The 15629-nt window shown below is 37.1% G+C and overlaps 1 protein-coding gene across 4 annotated transcripts in view; it reads right to left on the reverse strand.

The window, feature by feature from the left end:
- The window catches only part of RNF13 (ring finger protein 13), a 165894-nt gene that overhangs the window by 115597 nt on the left and 34668 nt on the right, over positions 1-15629 (reverse strand). For all 4 annotated transcript variants that reach the window (XM_010356844.2, XM_030928876.1, XM_030928867.1 and 1 more), the window contains exon 3: positions 9523-9603. In XM_010356844.2, coding sequence (XP_010355146.1) covers positions 9523-9603 — 81 coding nt within the window. The remainder of the gene's footprint in view (positions 1-9522; positions 9604-15629) is intronic.

A 15629-nucleotide genomic window follows, 5' to 3' on the forward strand; every position in this document is an offset into this window, starting at 1 on the left:
GTTGCGACAAATGATATGATTTCATTCATTTTTACAGTCAAATAGTATTACATTCCATGTACATACTTTTTAAAATTCATTAATATATTCATGGACAGTAGGTTGATTCTACATCTTGGCTATTGTGAATAGTGATATAGTAAACATGCAAGTACACATATCCCTTGGATACACTTCTTTTCCTTTGGACAAATAGCCAGTGGTGGGACTGCTGGATCATATGGTAGTGCTATATTTAGTTCTCCCCCACCCTCTTTTCAGTTTTTTTTTTTTTTTTTTGAAATCACCATACCATTTTCCATAGTAGTTGTACTAATTTACATTCCCACCAACAGTGTATGAGTTCCCTCTTCTCTGAATCCTTGCCAAAATCTGTAATTTTTTTGTCATTTTAATAATAGCCATCCTAATTGGATTAAGATGCTATCTCACTGTGGTTTTTACATTTCCCTGATGATTAGTGATATTAAACATTTTTTTCATATGTCCGTTGGCCATTTGTATGCCTTCTTTTGAGAAATATCTGTTTAGATCATTGGCCCTTTTTAAAATCAGACTGTGTTTTTACTGTTGAGATGTTCAAATTCCTTATATATTCTGGATATTAGTCCCTTGTCAGATGGATAGTTTGCAAATATCTTCCCCCATTCAACAAGTTGTCTCTTCACTCTGTTGATTCTTTTGCTGTGCAAAAGCTTTTTAGTTCAATATAGTCTCATTTGTCTATTTTTCTTTTTGTTGTCTGTGCTTTTGTGATCTTAGCTGTAAAATCTTTGCCTAGATCAATGTCCTGAAGTGTTTTCCATATGTTTTCTTCCAGTAGTTTTATAGTTTTGGGGCTTTAATTCTTTAATCCATCTTGAGTTGACTTTTGTATATGGTCAGAGATAAGGGTTCAGTTTCATTCTTCTGTATATGGATATCCAATTTTCCCAGCATTCTTTATTGAAGAGACTGTCATTTCCCCAATGTATGTTCTTGGCACCTTTGTCAAAAATCATTTGGCTATAAACATGTGAATTTACTTCTGGATCCTCTACTCTGTAGCATTGGTCTCTGTGTCTGTTTTTAGATCAATACCATACTGTTTTGGTTCTTATAGCCTTGTTACATACGTGTGTGTGTGTAATATGTATATATGTGTGTATATATGTACATATACATACACACACACACACACAAACACACAGTTTTTTTAGATGGAGTCTCTCTCTGTTGCCCAGGCTGGGGTGCAGTGGCATGATCTCAGTTCATTGCAACATGCATCTCCCGGGTTCAAGTGATTCTCCTCCCTTAGCCTCCCGAGTAGCTGGGACTACAGGTGCTCACCACCATGCCCAGCTAATTTTTGTATTTTTAGTAGAGACAGAGTTTTACCATGTTGGCCAGGTTGGTCTTGAACTCCTGACCTCAAATGCTCCACCCACCTCAGGCTCCCCAAGTGCTGGGATTACAGGTGTGAGCCACCACACCTGGTTGCCTTGTAATATATTTCGATGTCAGGTAGTGTGATGTCTCCAGTTTTGTTCTTTTTGTGCAGGATTTCTTTGGCTATTTGAGGTCTTTTCTGGTTCCATATAAATTTTAGGATTGTTTTTTCTATTTCTGTGAAAAATGACATTGATATTTTGATAGAAATTTCATTGAATCTGTAGACTGCTTTGGGCAGTATGGTCGTTTTAATTATACCAATTCTTCTACTCCATGAGCCATATTCTTTTTCATATCTATATCATCTTAATTTTAATGGTGAGCATATATCACCCTTTTAATGAGAAAAATATTTTTTCATGAGCAGAATAAAAAATTAGTCTTTTGCCATATTGAACAGAGAAAGCCAGTAAGAAAATCTAATAAAAACTACTTAGTGAACAAAAAAGATACCCAGTAATGCAATGAGAAAATGAAGGGAGTGTGGTGATTTATGAAGTAAAGAACCTGAGTCTCCTTTGACTTCCTCTGTGTGTGTGTGTGTCTTTACCTCTCCTCTTCTCTAAGTGATAATTTGTCATGACAAAGTAATTATTTTCTAAATCAAATGAAATGCTATATTCCTGCTTGATTTAATAAATGAATAAGCAACCATGACTTTTTGAAATTAAGAGGAAAGGGTTTATTTTAGAAGCTCGAAATTCACTACAAAAGTATTATTTTTATATCATCTAACTATGTGCATTTGAAAATGTCCTTAGACCTTAGAATTCTTATTTCATGTATAACCAGATGGTTTTACTCTTTATTTTGACAATGCTATTTCTTTATTTATCCTTTGAAAAAGGAACTCTGACCTTTTAGTTTACAAGCTGAGGGTGATACTGTAACATAAAGGTGAGAAAGTCCAGCACATTGAGCCTTAACCAAGGCTTTCTTCACATCACAAAACCGTGTAAGTGTTCTGAGAGGAAAAATATACTAAGTGGCAGTGAGCTTGTTTCCTGCAAAGAAAGCGGGCAAAGGAAGTAGCACAAATAAACAATCCAAACAATCACATTTCTTTGCAATGTTTGCATTTTCCTTCACCAGGGGGAAAAAAACTCTCTTCTAATCTCAAGACTTTATATTAAACGAAATCATTTCCTGTAATAAGAATTTTGAAATTAACTGGTAAATTACTTTCAAAGAACAAGCCTAGTTTGTGGGAAATTAACTGGTGATGATACAGGGCACTAATTTAACGAATAATGATGAGGGGAAATAAATTATATATCATATAAGAAAAACCGCGTATTTGCAACTTTGTTCTGGACAGTAGGAACAGTATAGTCTAGGACAAATCTGCATCCCACTGTCATCTCCTCTGTCTTCTTCCTCTTCAACGTAAAGAATATACCCTAACTACCAGGTTACAAAACACAGTATATGTGGATCATGGTAAATCTAGCTCAAGAGTTGTGTTGCTGAAAATGAGATTTGCCATTGATAATTATACTCAGGTAATCTGACACTTGGCTTACTGATCAAAGCTTCCTTATCAGAGATAAATCTTGTTTTCAATTTTTTAACAATCATTATCTCCTCCACCTATCAAGGCACTTCCTAAAAATATAGAAACAAGAAAACTGGAGAAGCTTGATTCTCCTCAGACTAGCCCTCAACGTGTAACTAAAAGTATAGCAAGAGACCTTGCTTGCTAGCATTACACATCTACATGTAAAGTCTTGACTATTGTCTTGGTCTATTTTGTGTTTCTATAACAGGACACCTGAGGCAGGTTATTTATAAAGGAAGGAGTTTTATTCAACTCATGGTTGTGCAGGCTGTTTAAGCAGCATGGCACTGGCACCTGCTCAGCTTCTGGTTAGGGATGCATCAAAACATGACAGAGAAGGCCAAAGGAGAAGTGGGCATATGTGAAGAGGGACCAAACCTAAGAGGTGGCCTGGCTTTATAACAACCCACTCTTGAGGGAACTAATCCATTTCGTTAGAACTAATTCCATCTAGCCAGAGAGAGAATGGCATCAAGCCGTTTCATGAGGGATCTGCCCCCATGACCCAAACACCTCCCACTAGGCCCCACCTCCCAACACCCCCACACTGGAGATCAAATTTCAACATGTGATTTGGTGGGGATGAAAAAATCATATCCAAACCATAATAACTACTCAATAATGATTCTTTAATACTTGATTATCCATTTGAAAAAAGTAAAAATAGAGTTGTATGTTACATTATACAATAATAATTATTGGCCTAAGCAGAGTGGGGGAATGAGTTAGGGGAAAGGTAATCTTTACCAATTTTTTGAGGACATAGGAAAGTATATTTATACTGCTAAGAAACATTATTTATCTTTTCAAAGACAAAACAGTGTTTTCCAAAAAAAACAGTTGTATCATTCTCAATTTTGCCCAAACATATAAATATACTCTTCAAATGAACTGTAAACTAATTACTAATGGTACTCAAAGGTTACAAGGTCTAAAAAGGTTGTATGGAAAAGGTAACTTCCTAAACAGCCAATTAAAATATAAAACTGCAAACAAAGGACTTACCTAGATAAAAAAAATAAAATCTTCCTTTTAAAACTTCCGTAACACTGATGTGCCATATTTTAATCCATGCAAAGATTCACATTTTTGCATTAAAGCTCAAATAGCTCAAAATTCCTTGGCTTTGTCATTTTCTTATACTTGAATAGTATTTTTTAAAATACAGGAGAGGACAGAAAAAGGCTTTAAATACAATTAACCTAATATTGGGGCATATATAAACAGAATGCAAACACAGAATTTCAATTGATATGTTATACTATAAATATCTGATGTCTTATAAATGATTCGGATGGAATTCAGGGATGTTATAAAAGCTACAAAATACAGAACATAAATTAGACCTATAAAAACTATCTCACCTAAACTCTCTGGGCAGAGTTTAAAAGTAAGATACTTTGGGCCGGGCACGGTGGCTCACGCCTGTAATCCCAGCACTTTGGGAGGCCAAGGCAGGTGGATCATGAAGTCAGGAGATTGAGACCATCCTGGCTAACATGGTGAAACCCCATCTCTACTAAAAATACAAAAAAATTAGCCGGGCATGGCGGCAGGCGCCTGTAGTCCCAGCTACTCAGGAGGCTGAGGCAGGAGAATGGCGTGAACCCAGGAGGCCAGAGCTTGCAGTGAGCCAAGATCGTGCCACTGCACTCCAGCCTGGGTGTCAGAGCAAGACTCTGTCTAAAAAAAAAAAAAAAAAAAAAAAAAAAAAAAAAAAGTAAGATACTTTGGCCAGGTACAGTAGCTCATGCCTATAATCCCATCACTTTAGGAGGCCGAAGCAGGAGGATTGCTTGAAGCCAGGGGTTCACAACCAGCCTAGGAAACATAGCAAGATTCCATTTCTAAAAATATTTAAAAATTAGCACAGTGGCCCACTACTATAGTCCTAGCTACACAGAAGCCTGAGGTGGGAGGATTGCTTAAGCCCAGCAGTTGGTGATTTCAGTGAGCTATGATCTTGCCACTGCACTCCAGGCTGGGCAACAGGGCAAGACTCTGTCTCAAAAAAAAGTATTTTTCAGCTAAGTCTCTTATTATTTTTAAATTAACTTAGTTGTATTTTTAATGTATTTATTTAACTGGTTTTACAGACATTATACTATAGTGAGCTACCTCACTTCATTATTATCAAGTCCTTGTAAACAAATGTAAATCTTTGTATGGCTGACATTTTGAATTCTGATTCTGGGCAATGGCAAAACCAGTTATGCAACTATAAAAGCTACCCATAATAATCAAATAATTTTGTTGGAATATTTCACTTCTCTTCTTGCCTATGTCATAGTGCAAAAAGCAGACAAATATCTAATACCATTTTTTTTTTTTTGGCCAGGCAGTGAATAAGCAAATTTGTCAACATATTTTTTTTTTTTTTGAGACGGAGTCTCCCTATGTCACCCAGGCTGGAGTGCAGTGGCCGGATCTCAGCTCACTGCAAGCTCTGCCTCCCAGGTTTACGCCATTCTCCTGCCTCAGCCTCCCGAGTAGCTGGGACTACAGGCGCCCGCCACCTCGCCCGGCTAGTTTTTTTGTATTTTTTAGTAGAGACAGGGTTTCACCATGTTAGCCAGGATGGTCTTGATCTCCTGACCTCGTGATCCGCCCGTCTCGGCCTCCCAAAGTGCTGGGATTACAGGCTTGAAGCACCGCGCCTGGCCTATGTCAACATATCTCTTAAATGTAAACCAAATTTATAGTAACTTATTAATTGAGAAGCACCAATAAGATTATGCTTATCAAGAATTAATAGAGCTCTTTAAAATAAGCTTATTCAGCAGAAAGGCTCTTTGGTGAGAAGGAATAGTCTGACTCCTTATGGTAGAATGAAAGAAAGGTTGCCTGATCATCATTAATAATCAGAGAAATGCAAATTAAAACAAGATAACACTTTCGGCCATCAGATTGGCAAGAGTTAAAAAGACTGACAATATCTAGTGTCGGCAAGAGTATAGGGAGACACGTATTCTCCTACAATGTTAACGGGAATAAATTAGCACAGCCTTTGCAAAGGTAATTTGGCAGTATCTATGAAACTTTCAGATGTATATACCCATTGATTTCATCAATTCTACTTCCAGACCTCCATCCTAGAGAAGTAACAACTTTGGAAAGAGGAAATTACTAATAAACTATGATCATTCATATTACAGGATACCATGCAGTGCTTAACAGGAACATACTAGAGTTATAGATGCCGCTGTGGAAAGAACTCTAAAACAGAAGAAGTAGGGGAATCACACTGCAGAGTAATTATTTATTTATTGTTATTTTTTTGAGACAAGGTCTTACTCTGTCGCCCAGGCTGGAGTGCGATGGCATGATCTCGGCTCACTGCAACCTCACCTTCCTGGGTTCAAGTGATTCTCCCACCTCAGCCTCCAAGTAGCTAGGACCACAGGCTTGCGCCCACCATGCTCAGCTACTTTTTGGTAGAGACAGGGTTTCACCATGTTGCTCAGGCTGGTTTCTTGACCTCAAGTGATCTACCCGCCTTGGCCTCCCAAACTGCTGGGACTGCAGGTGTGAGTCACTGCACCCAGCCCAGCCTTGCAGGGTAATTACTGCAGTAGACATCTGTCAATCGTGGTGCTCCACATTTTCTGAAGCCACTATGCATTCCACCTTCCCAAAGTAGGCTAAAACAACAAAAATAACAACAACAACAACAACAACAACAAAAACCTATACTGTGTTTCCCAGCGTTCCTCATAGCTAGGTATTTCACCAAAATATGTAGCAAGTAACTATGTGGCCAAAAATCTATCAATCAGAAAAATCCAAGTGTTGGATTTGGAAGCAGACATGTAAGGAAACAGTCTGAAAAAGGGTATCTCTTTGATTAGCTTGGGTGGCAGAAGAGGCCGAATGTTGTGAGGTAAAACCACAAAGGCTTCCTGATGAGAGAAAAAATAATGTGGTCTGAGGGTTCATTAGCTGCACTACTTATCTACAAAGCCAGTCCTACAAGGTGGTTCTGTGTTTTATTCCTGAAACAGTTGTCCAGGCTATGATACTCTGAACATCTTTATCTCTTTATAAACCCCTTTCTGGGTAAAACTAGCTAGAGCAGATTTCATTGTAAGAATTAAGAAACTTTTCATGTATACAAATGATAACCATTTATGAAGTATACATGTCCATAAATTGATGAACAAAAAAGAACGAAAAAGCATTACATGTTCAGAAAAGGATCTGAAGACCTGTAAAATCACTGATAATATTTAACTCTGAAGAGGGAAGTGTGACTGCTACATATAGGTAAGGAAAGAATAAAAGAAGGTGTTTACTTTTCCTTATGTGTATTTCTTTTCGGTTGAAATATTTTTATGAGAAATAGGCACACAATGCTATGAATTTTTAAAAATAATTTAAAAGCTGAATGTCCCTCCCAGAGGTGCCTACCATCCTAATTAAGAATAATAGTTTTCCCCGTCTCTACTAAAAAATACAAAAACTTAGCTGGGCGTAGTGGTGGGCGCCTGTAGTCCCAGCTACTCAGGAGGCTGAGGCAGGAGAATGGCGTGAACCTGAGAGGCGGAGCTTGCAGTGGAGCTGAGATCCGGCCAGTGCACTCCAGCCTGGGCGACAGAGCGAGACTCTGTCTCCAAAAAAAAAAAAAGAATAATAGGTTTGTGGTATCTCACTAAGAAATTCTGGCTAGGCACGGTGGCTCATGCCTGAAATCCCAGTACTTTGGGAGGCTGAAGTGGGCAGATTATCTTGAGCTCAGGAGGTCAAGACCAGCCTAGGCAACATGGCAAAACCCCATCTCTACATGGGGTGCCGGGCATGGTGGTACACACTTAGTCTCAGCCACTCGGGAGGTTGAGGTGGGAGGATCACTTGAGCCCAGAAGGTGAACGTTGCAGTGAGTCAAGATTGTGCTATTGCACTCCAGCCTGGACAACAGTGTGAAAACCTACCTTAAAAAAAAAAAAAAAAAAAAAAGAGGAATTTTAAGAAAATCAGAATAGGCCGGGCGCGGTGGCTCAAGCCTGTAATCCCAGCACTTTGGGAGGCCGAGACGGGTGGATCACGAGGTCAGGAGATCGAGACCATCCTGGCTAACGTGGTGAAACCCCGTCTCTACTAAAAAATACAAAAAACTAGCCGGGCGAGGTGGCAGGCGCCTATAGTCCCAGCTACTCGGGAGGCTGAGGCAGGAGAATGGTATAAACTCGGGAGGCAGAGCTTGCAGTGAGCTGAGATCCGGCCACTGCACTCCAGCCCGGGCGACAGAGTGAGACTCCGTCTCAAAAAAAAAAAAAAAAAAGAAAGAAAATCAGAATAAACTGAAAGCATTCTATGGTACATATCTATACAACTTCATGTATTTATATAACAAAAAACTAATATCTTGAAATGAGAAAGGACTTTCTAACCACCAGAGGTAGAGGAAAAAGACAATAATTTTTAACTACATAAACAAAACTTTTGAAACCTTAAAAAAAATTAAAAGATAAAGGAAAAACTGAGAAGGGATAATCTGAAGCATATATGGCAAAAAAAAATTGATACTTCCAATATATAAAGAACTCTTACAAAGCACAATGGACACTTTAATTTCAAATTGGGCAAAGAGCATTAATAGTCCATTCTCTCTCGCTCTCATATTGGGCAAAAGCATTAATAGTCCATTTTCTCTCTCTCTCTCTCTCTCTCTCTCTCTCTCTCACACACACACACACACACACACGTAGCAGAAAATATGTTTACGTTCACTAGATTTTTTAAAATCAAATTAGCAAAAGTTCGATAATATCTAGTATTTAAGAGGGTATGGGGAAAAGGACAGTCTCAGATGTTACTGATGGAATTCTAAATCGTTGTAAACTTTTTGGAGGAAGAACTGAAAACATAAAACAAAATTTTAAATATTCATGTCATAAAGCAATTCTACATTTGGAAATGTATCCTATGGAGATAAATGGATGAATACACAAAGAAAAACATTCATTGTAGCACTGTAATAGTAAAAACTAGACAACCTAAATATCCACTATGAAAAACTAAAGCAATGTTCAAAATCCATACTATTTCATGATATTGCAAAACTATGCGGCTGTTACAATTAATAATGTAAATCCTTACATATCAGCATGAAAAACATGATCATAACATACAATTAAAAGAAAAAGGTAGGTAACCAAATAGCATGTTTCTATTAGTGTTAAATATAGATTCACTGTATATGAAAGCATTTACACATATATGTAAATGTGTGTGTATATATGTATATGTACACACACACACATACATCTACAAACACATGCATCGCACGTATCCTAAAAAAACAGGTCTGAAATGTGATATACCAAAAAATCAACCACAGTTAGTTCAGAATAATACAATCCTAGGTGATTTTCACTTTCCTTCTGATATCTTTTGAATAATCTGACCCTTTACAAATGACTATGTATAGGTTTTATAATAATAAATAGAAATTATTTCATTCTTTAAATAATAAACAATAAAAATCACCTTATTAAATACCTTGTGTCTTTACAATGTATTACCAACTGCCTTACCTTTAAACCTTCAGCTGGAAGTCTATAACCAAATCTTGCAGGGAGGTCATCAAATGTCTGAGATGCATTTTCAAAGTTATACTAAAAATAAAATTTTAAATATTCAAGTTAAGACTAATTTATACATAACATTAAAAACAAAGATTTATTAAATTATATATAATTATTATTTTGACAATTCTGATTACTATCACAGCTTATCAAAATAAAACTGAATTTGTAAATGTACATCCACTAAAATGGAAGGAATATATAGAATTTATAACATATACAAATGCTTAAATTGGATTCTGATTTCAAATGTTATTATCGAGCAGCAACACTAATTCAGCCTACTGTTTTCTGAGTTGTTCCCACAGACAATTTCCTAGCAAGGAATTTTCCAGATAGATCATCTTCCAGGAGGAGTGCTCCATTTTATTTTCTCTATATTATATAGATCTGATTTACTGGAAGAAATTTACGGCATTTCTGGCTCTAGCTATGAAAAATGACTTTCTTTTTGGAAAGAAGCAGCATCATATCATATTTTTAAGGCATGTCAATTTTGTATAAGCTGAACATTTTTATCCAGGGTTGAACACTGAAGAGACCAAATTCAATGAAATACATTTATGGAAAAAGCTGGAGGTATTCAAACTCTTCAACAACTTTCCCCCTTCCACACAGATACAGATTCCAATGCTACAATATTTATTAGTCCTTTACAGAAAAAAAACAAAAGTTCTTTGTGCTTTGAGAAGAGAATAGTAATGATAATAGTTGTGAGATGAGTTTGCTTTATCATTTAATAATGTTCAATTTGCTATACAGAGAGCAAGAGAAACAAGGGATACAGATGAAATTCAGCATAGATAGTAAACAAGTAATTTTTGAAACACAAGTGAAAATTACGTACTAGAAATTAAGGTAGGTGTTCATAACCTGTAGGACATAAATACAAAAAAAAGAACACATTTGTTTTGCATATAGATACAAAGGATGGTTTGAAGATAGATAAAAGGGAAGAAAGCAAGAGTGTTATATATAGATAAGAAAAGATGGAAGGATTAAGTAAACTTTAAGTATTCACAAAGCATGGATTAGGTCACACATCCAGACTGATAGCTACGTTATCCCTGAATCAAACACTCAATGGTTAACGCTATCCTAGCCTCTTCTGTCGTCTGCCAGAGGCATGCAGATAAGCAGCTCCACAGTTTAAGAGCCAATTATAGCTGTGACCAGTTGTCTTGCATCTCTCCGGCAGAGCAAGCAAATGTTGGATCTAGACACCTTCCATTTGTCAAGTCCCCTTGGCTCACCATCAACTCAGGTCCTGGTAACCGTACCACACTGTCAGCAGGAAAAGTTGATGCAGCATACAGGAAACTGGACAAACTACAACAGGTGACCCAGGATTCAGGCAGTGTGGTTTTTGCATCCCACTGGAACCCTATCTTGAGTGTCTTAGCATGTCCATCTTGTACCTTTGCCTCTCACTGTATGCTTGTAATTAGCTCAGGAAACTATGTGATTCAAGCATCTAAATGCAGTCACTAAACCTATTCATTCTGTTATTGCTGGGATACTCATTCTAGAAGTGTTCTTGGAGGCCACCAAGCATATGTGGTAATTGCTTCAGCGTGATTTCCCATTGCAACAATAATTCATATTTGCAGATTACTCCATAGTTTACAAAATACTTTAGAGTTACAAAATGCTTTTAAACCCATTATCACAATCTATTGTTTAATCTCTTAATTAAAACATGTTTAATTGATTTAATTCACCTTTGATGAGGTTAATGTTGAACCTAAGAAAAACATTTAATCCCTCCTAGCCAAATATGCCATTGTAAAATAAAGTAACTTATCTAGATCAATGGAAATAGACCAAGGACAAATGCAAATGTGTGTAAGCAGTATTTTTTAAAATTTTAATTAATTTAATATTTTGAAATTAGGAAATGGAGAATCTACAAACTATATACTAAAGTATTTTTTATCTCTTCCTATTACTTAAGAGTTTCACTATTACGGCTAAAATTACAGAAATAAAATATCTATCTTGAACTACAGTACTTGTAACATTGAGATGTGGATTAAGTTTTGTTACTGAGTGAAACCCTTTTTGAAACTGCTTTGTCTTTCCTTAACAGCAAAATAAGGATTGTCTCATATTGCCTCTTAAAATCATATTGTTTAAAACAAAAAATGTTCCTACCGTGAACAAGAGTAACAAAGGTACTTTCCGTTTTCGGTATAAGGAGGGAGGGGAGTGATGCTCATAAAATTAAAGCATGTTCACTGTTTAAAAATCTGAAGTAGTAGGCTGGGTGCGGTGGCTCATGCCTGTAATCCTAGCACTTTGGGAGGCTGAGGTGGGCAGATCACCTGAGGTCAGGAGTTCAAGACCAGCCAGGCCAACATGTTGAAACCCCATCTCTACTAAAAATACAAAAATCAGCCAGGCCTGATGGCAAATGCCTGTAATCCCAGTTACTTGCAAGGCTGAGGCAGGAGAATCGCTTGAACCCAGGAGAGAGGTTGCAGGGAGCCGAGATTGTGCCACTGCACTCCAGCTTGGGCAACACAGCAAGACTCCATCTCAAAAAAAAAAAAAAAATCTGAAGTAGAAAATAGTTACTCCTCACTAGAATCCCATTCTTAGTGATTACCACGTAACAGTCTGAGTACACTTATTTTGAAAAGGTCTTTTCCTTAACCAATTATTGTCCTTGACAGCTTCCTTAACAAAAGGTTTAATTTAACTTAGAAAGTAATAAATATCTAACAATTATTGAGCACTCATTATGTACCGACATCATGCTAAGAACTTTACAGGTAATAATTTATTTAATCCTAACAACAACTCTACAAAGTAGGCCACTATTACTATCATCCTCATTTTACAGACTGACAACAGCATGTTGAAAATAAGCTCTGGTAAATTAGAAGAACCAGGATTCTAACTGAGGCAGTCTGGCCCCAGACCCCAGCCCTTAACCTACTACTCTATACTGTCCTTCACAAACTCTCACTTTTACAAAAAGTTAACCATTACTTAAGAAATGCTAAGTAATCTGCCCAAGGTCATGCAAATACAGAGTGGTAGATCTGGATTTCAACTCTGACTATAAATCCATTTCTGGAGCTCTGGACTACCATGCTATATCATCCAATCCATTCACACCACCACCCATTGGGTGTTTCTTTGCTACACAGCACACTGGCCCTCATAATCACCACCCAGCAACCAATTCTCTTTGACAAATCCAGACAAAAGAATCAAAAGGCAGATTGGGCATCAAGCAACATGGGTTGTTTGACTCTCATATAAGATGGATATTACTTCTCAGTAAGATCTTGGGCACAATTCAAAACTAGCATGTCACTTGTGGACTATGAGTCTCAGAATATACAGCACTGATATAGTTATCTCTTAAGTGCAATTCTAAAATTTCATGTTTCTAGTATAAACCTACAAAATTAATAGTATTATGTTTCTTTTTGGGTAAAAGGAAAATGATAAGAGATAAAAACAGTAATCTAAAAGTACTAAGGAACAGATGCCATTAAAAGAAAATGTGATGCAAAAAATCTCTAAGAGAAGGCTTTTAACTACTTCAAACCTGTATTGAATTTCTACTGTGTAACCGACACCAGGCACCAGGAATAAAGTTTAGTAAGACACAGTCCTGCCTTCCAAGTACTCATGGCCTAGAGGTCTGTCTGACTAGTCAGCTAGTCATGCTATAGCAGCATCTCCATAGCCTGTTAGAACTCAACTAGTTGGACAAACACTGTTGTCTGTGAATTCAAAGTCACATGGGAGAATTCAACTGCAAAAAAAAAACAAAAAAACAAAACCAAAGGCATCTGGCATTACAAATAGCATAACCAAAACGGACTTAACTTTTCAAAAGCAGCATCCCAAGCCCTGTGCAAATGGAACTAGAATCAACCTAGTTGACTGGAACTAGATGTCTAATTTATTTATATCTGTATTACTGCAAACTCAGATTTCAGGGATGCTCTTATTATGTTAAAAGGAAGCGCTCTTACTTTCTACCTCTTAACTCACTTCCTTTGAATGACTGTCACATATCCAGTTCCTCTGCCTCAATTTTTAGTTCCCTGTTTTACCAGTTACATGCCTTCACAAGCCGCTCCCCTCCAGCCATCTTTGCATTCGTGTCAGCCTTCTATCCTTATGGTCAGCATAGAGACCAGATTTACACAGCTCCCATCTTACAGGTCCTTCACTAGAGGACATCAACATACATTCCACAAGTACCTGTGTAAAGCACAGGGAACCCTGCTAGCAAAAAGGACTGACTATTCTTCTATACCTAACATTTTTTTTTTTGTCTCTACATTAAAAAATACAGCTCAGGTAGTTTCATATCTTCTCAAGGGGCTGAGTGAAATATAATCAGAATGATAATTATAATGAAGATTTAAACCATATATAAAACATTTACTATGTGTCAGATACTATTCTAAGCAGTTTATCTTATTTAATCACCACCACAACACTCTAGTTCACATAAAGAAATAAAGACACTGTGGCACTTATAGCAGCTGAGTAATTTGATCAAGGTCATATAGCTGCTTAAGTTCCCAGAGCACATCACTGAAAATTATTTAATCCATCAGGCAGCTCAACCACAGAATAGCAATCCACCTTGGGTATAAATGAAAGAAAGAAGGCAAAAGGTATTAAAAACAACAGAGAGGGAAAAAGAGAGACACAAAATAGAAGAAATCAAAGGAGAGAAAGGAGACAAGGAGAACTTTATTTCCTGATCAGTCCATAAATCCTCTAAACTCATTTCAAAAGTCATGCCAAGAATATTCTAAGGATTTTAGGGACCAATTGAGAAGGGAGATTTGAATAGCAATGGACTCAGTCTTCAAAGGTTCTATTTCCACTCCACCTCAAAAAGACCAAGACTATTCCCAAAAACAAACCTAATCAACCAGTTCCCTACAGAGGACAACAGGGGGTGAGAAATCTCGTATGGATTACTAGCATCCTCTGCCTTCAAAAGTTATAGTATGGAAATCAGCCTGGCTCTCTCAAGTGCTACAATGATCTCAGAATCTTCCAGAATTGCTGCAAAGTGCAGGAGCACAGCTGAGGACCACAACAAGCTTTGATCAGCAACAATTCTTGCCCTTTTATTTTTCACCTGATACCATTAAGCAAACCAGTTGCACCCAGAAAGTAAAACTAAATCCTTAGCACAGACCTAGAGGATAGGCATGTATGTTCTTTTTCTACCTTCACAGAAAAAGAGGAATAGAAAATATATATCCTCAACTTACAATGGGGCTACATCTGGATAAACTCATCATAAACTGAAAATATCTAAGTCAAAAATGTTTCAGAAGTCAAATTCTACTTATGATATTTTCAACTTATGATGGGGTTGTTGGAACATAATCTTATCATAAGTTGAGGTGCATAATGAATGTGCACATCACTTTCATTCCATCATAAAGTCGAAAGCTCACTAGTCAAGCCTTATCTTAAGCTGGAGACCATCTGATTACTCTGCAGTGTGGAGGAAAGTGAGACAGTAGCTAAGAGAGGCTATGGTAAGGTTTTGAGCAGCATTCTTCTTCTCTAAAAACTTTTTTATCCACCATCAAAGATAGGACCACTGTGCTTCTCTTCTGACTCATTAATGCTAATCTTGGGTTGAAGTTTTCTATCAACATCTTATAGAATTTCTTAAATATTATTATCAATAGAGATACCACTGAGATCTTACAGTCATGAAGAGATGTACTAGGTACTAAGAAAAACAGTAAAATTCTACATAAGTATATAGTAGGTAGGTATGTGTGCAAAGCACCCACATGTGCACACATACCCTCATGTGCAACATTATTTATCAGGTACTGATTGTTCATAAGATCTTACACTAGATATGAAGCAAAAAAAAAAAAAAAATGAATAAGGCGCTGGGTGCGGTGGCTCACACCTGTAATCCCAACACTTTGGGAGGCCAAGGCAGGCAGATCACCTTAGGTCAGGAGTTTGAGACCAGCCTGGTCAACATGGTGAAACCCTGTCTCTTAAAAATACAAAAAAAATAGGCGTGGTGGTACACGCCT

This window comes from Rhinopithecus roxellana, chromosome 1 (assembly GCF_007565055.1).
Source record: "Rhinopithecus roxellana isolate Shanxi Qingling chromosome 1, ASM756505v1, whole genome shotgun sequence".
In the NCBI taxonomy this organism is placed as follows: Eukaryota; Metazoa; Chordata; class Mammalia; order Primates; family Cercopithecidae; genus Rhinopithecus; species Rhinopithecus roxellana.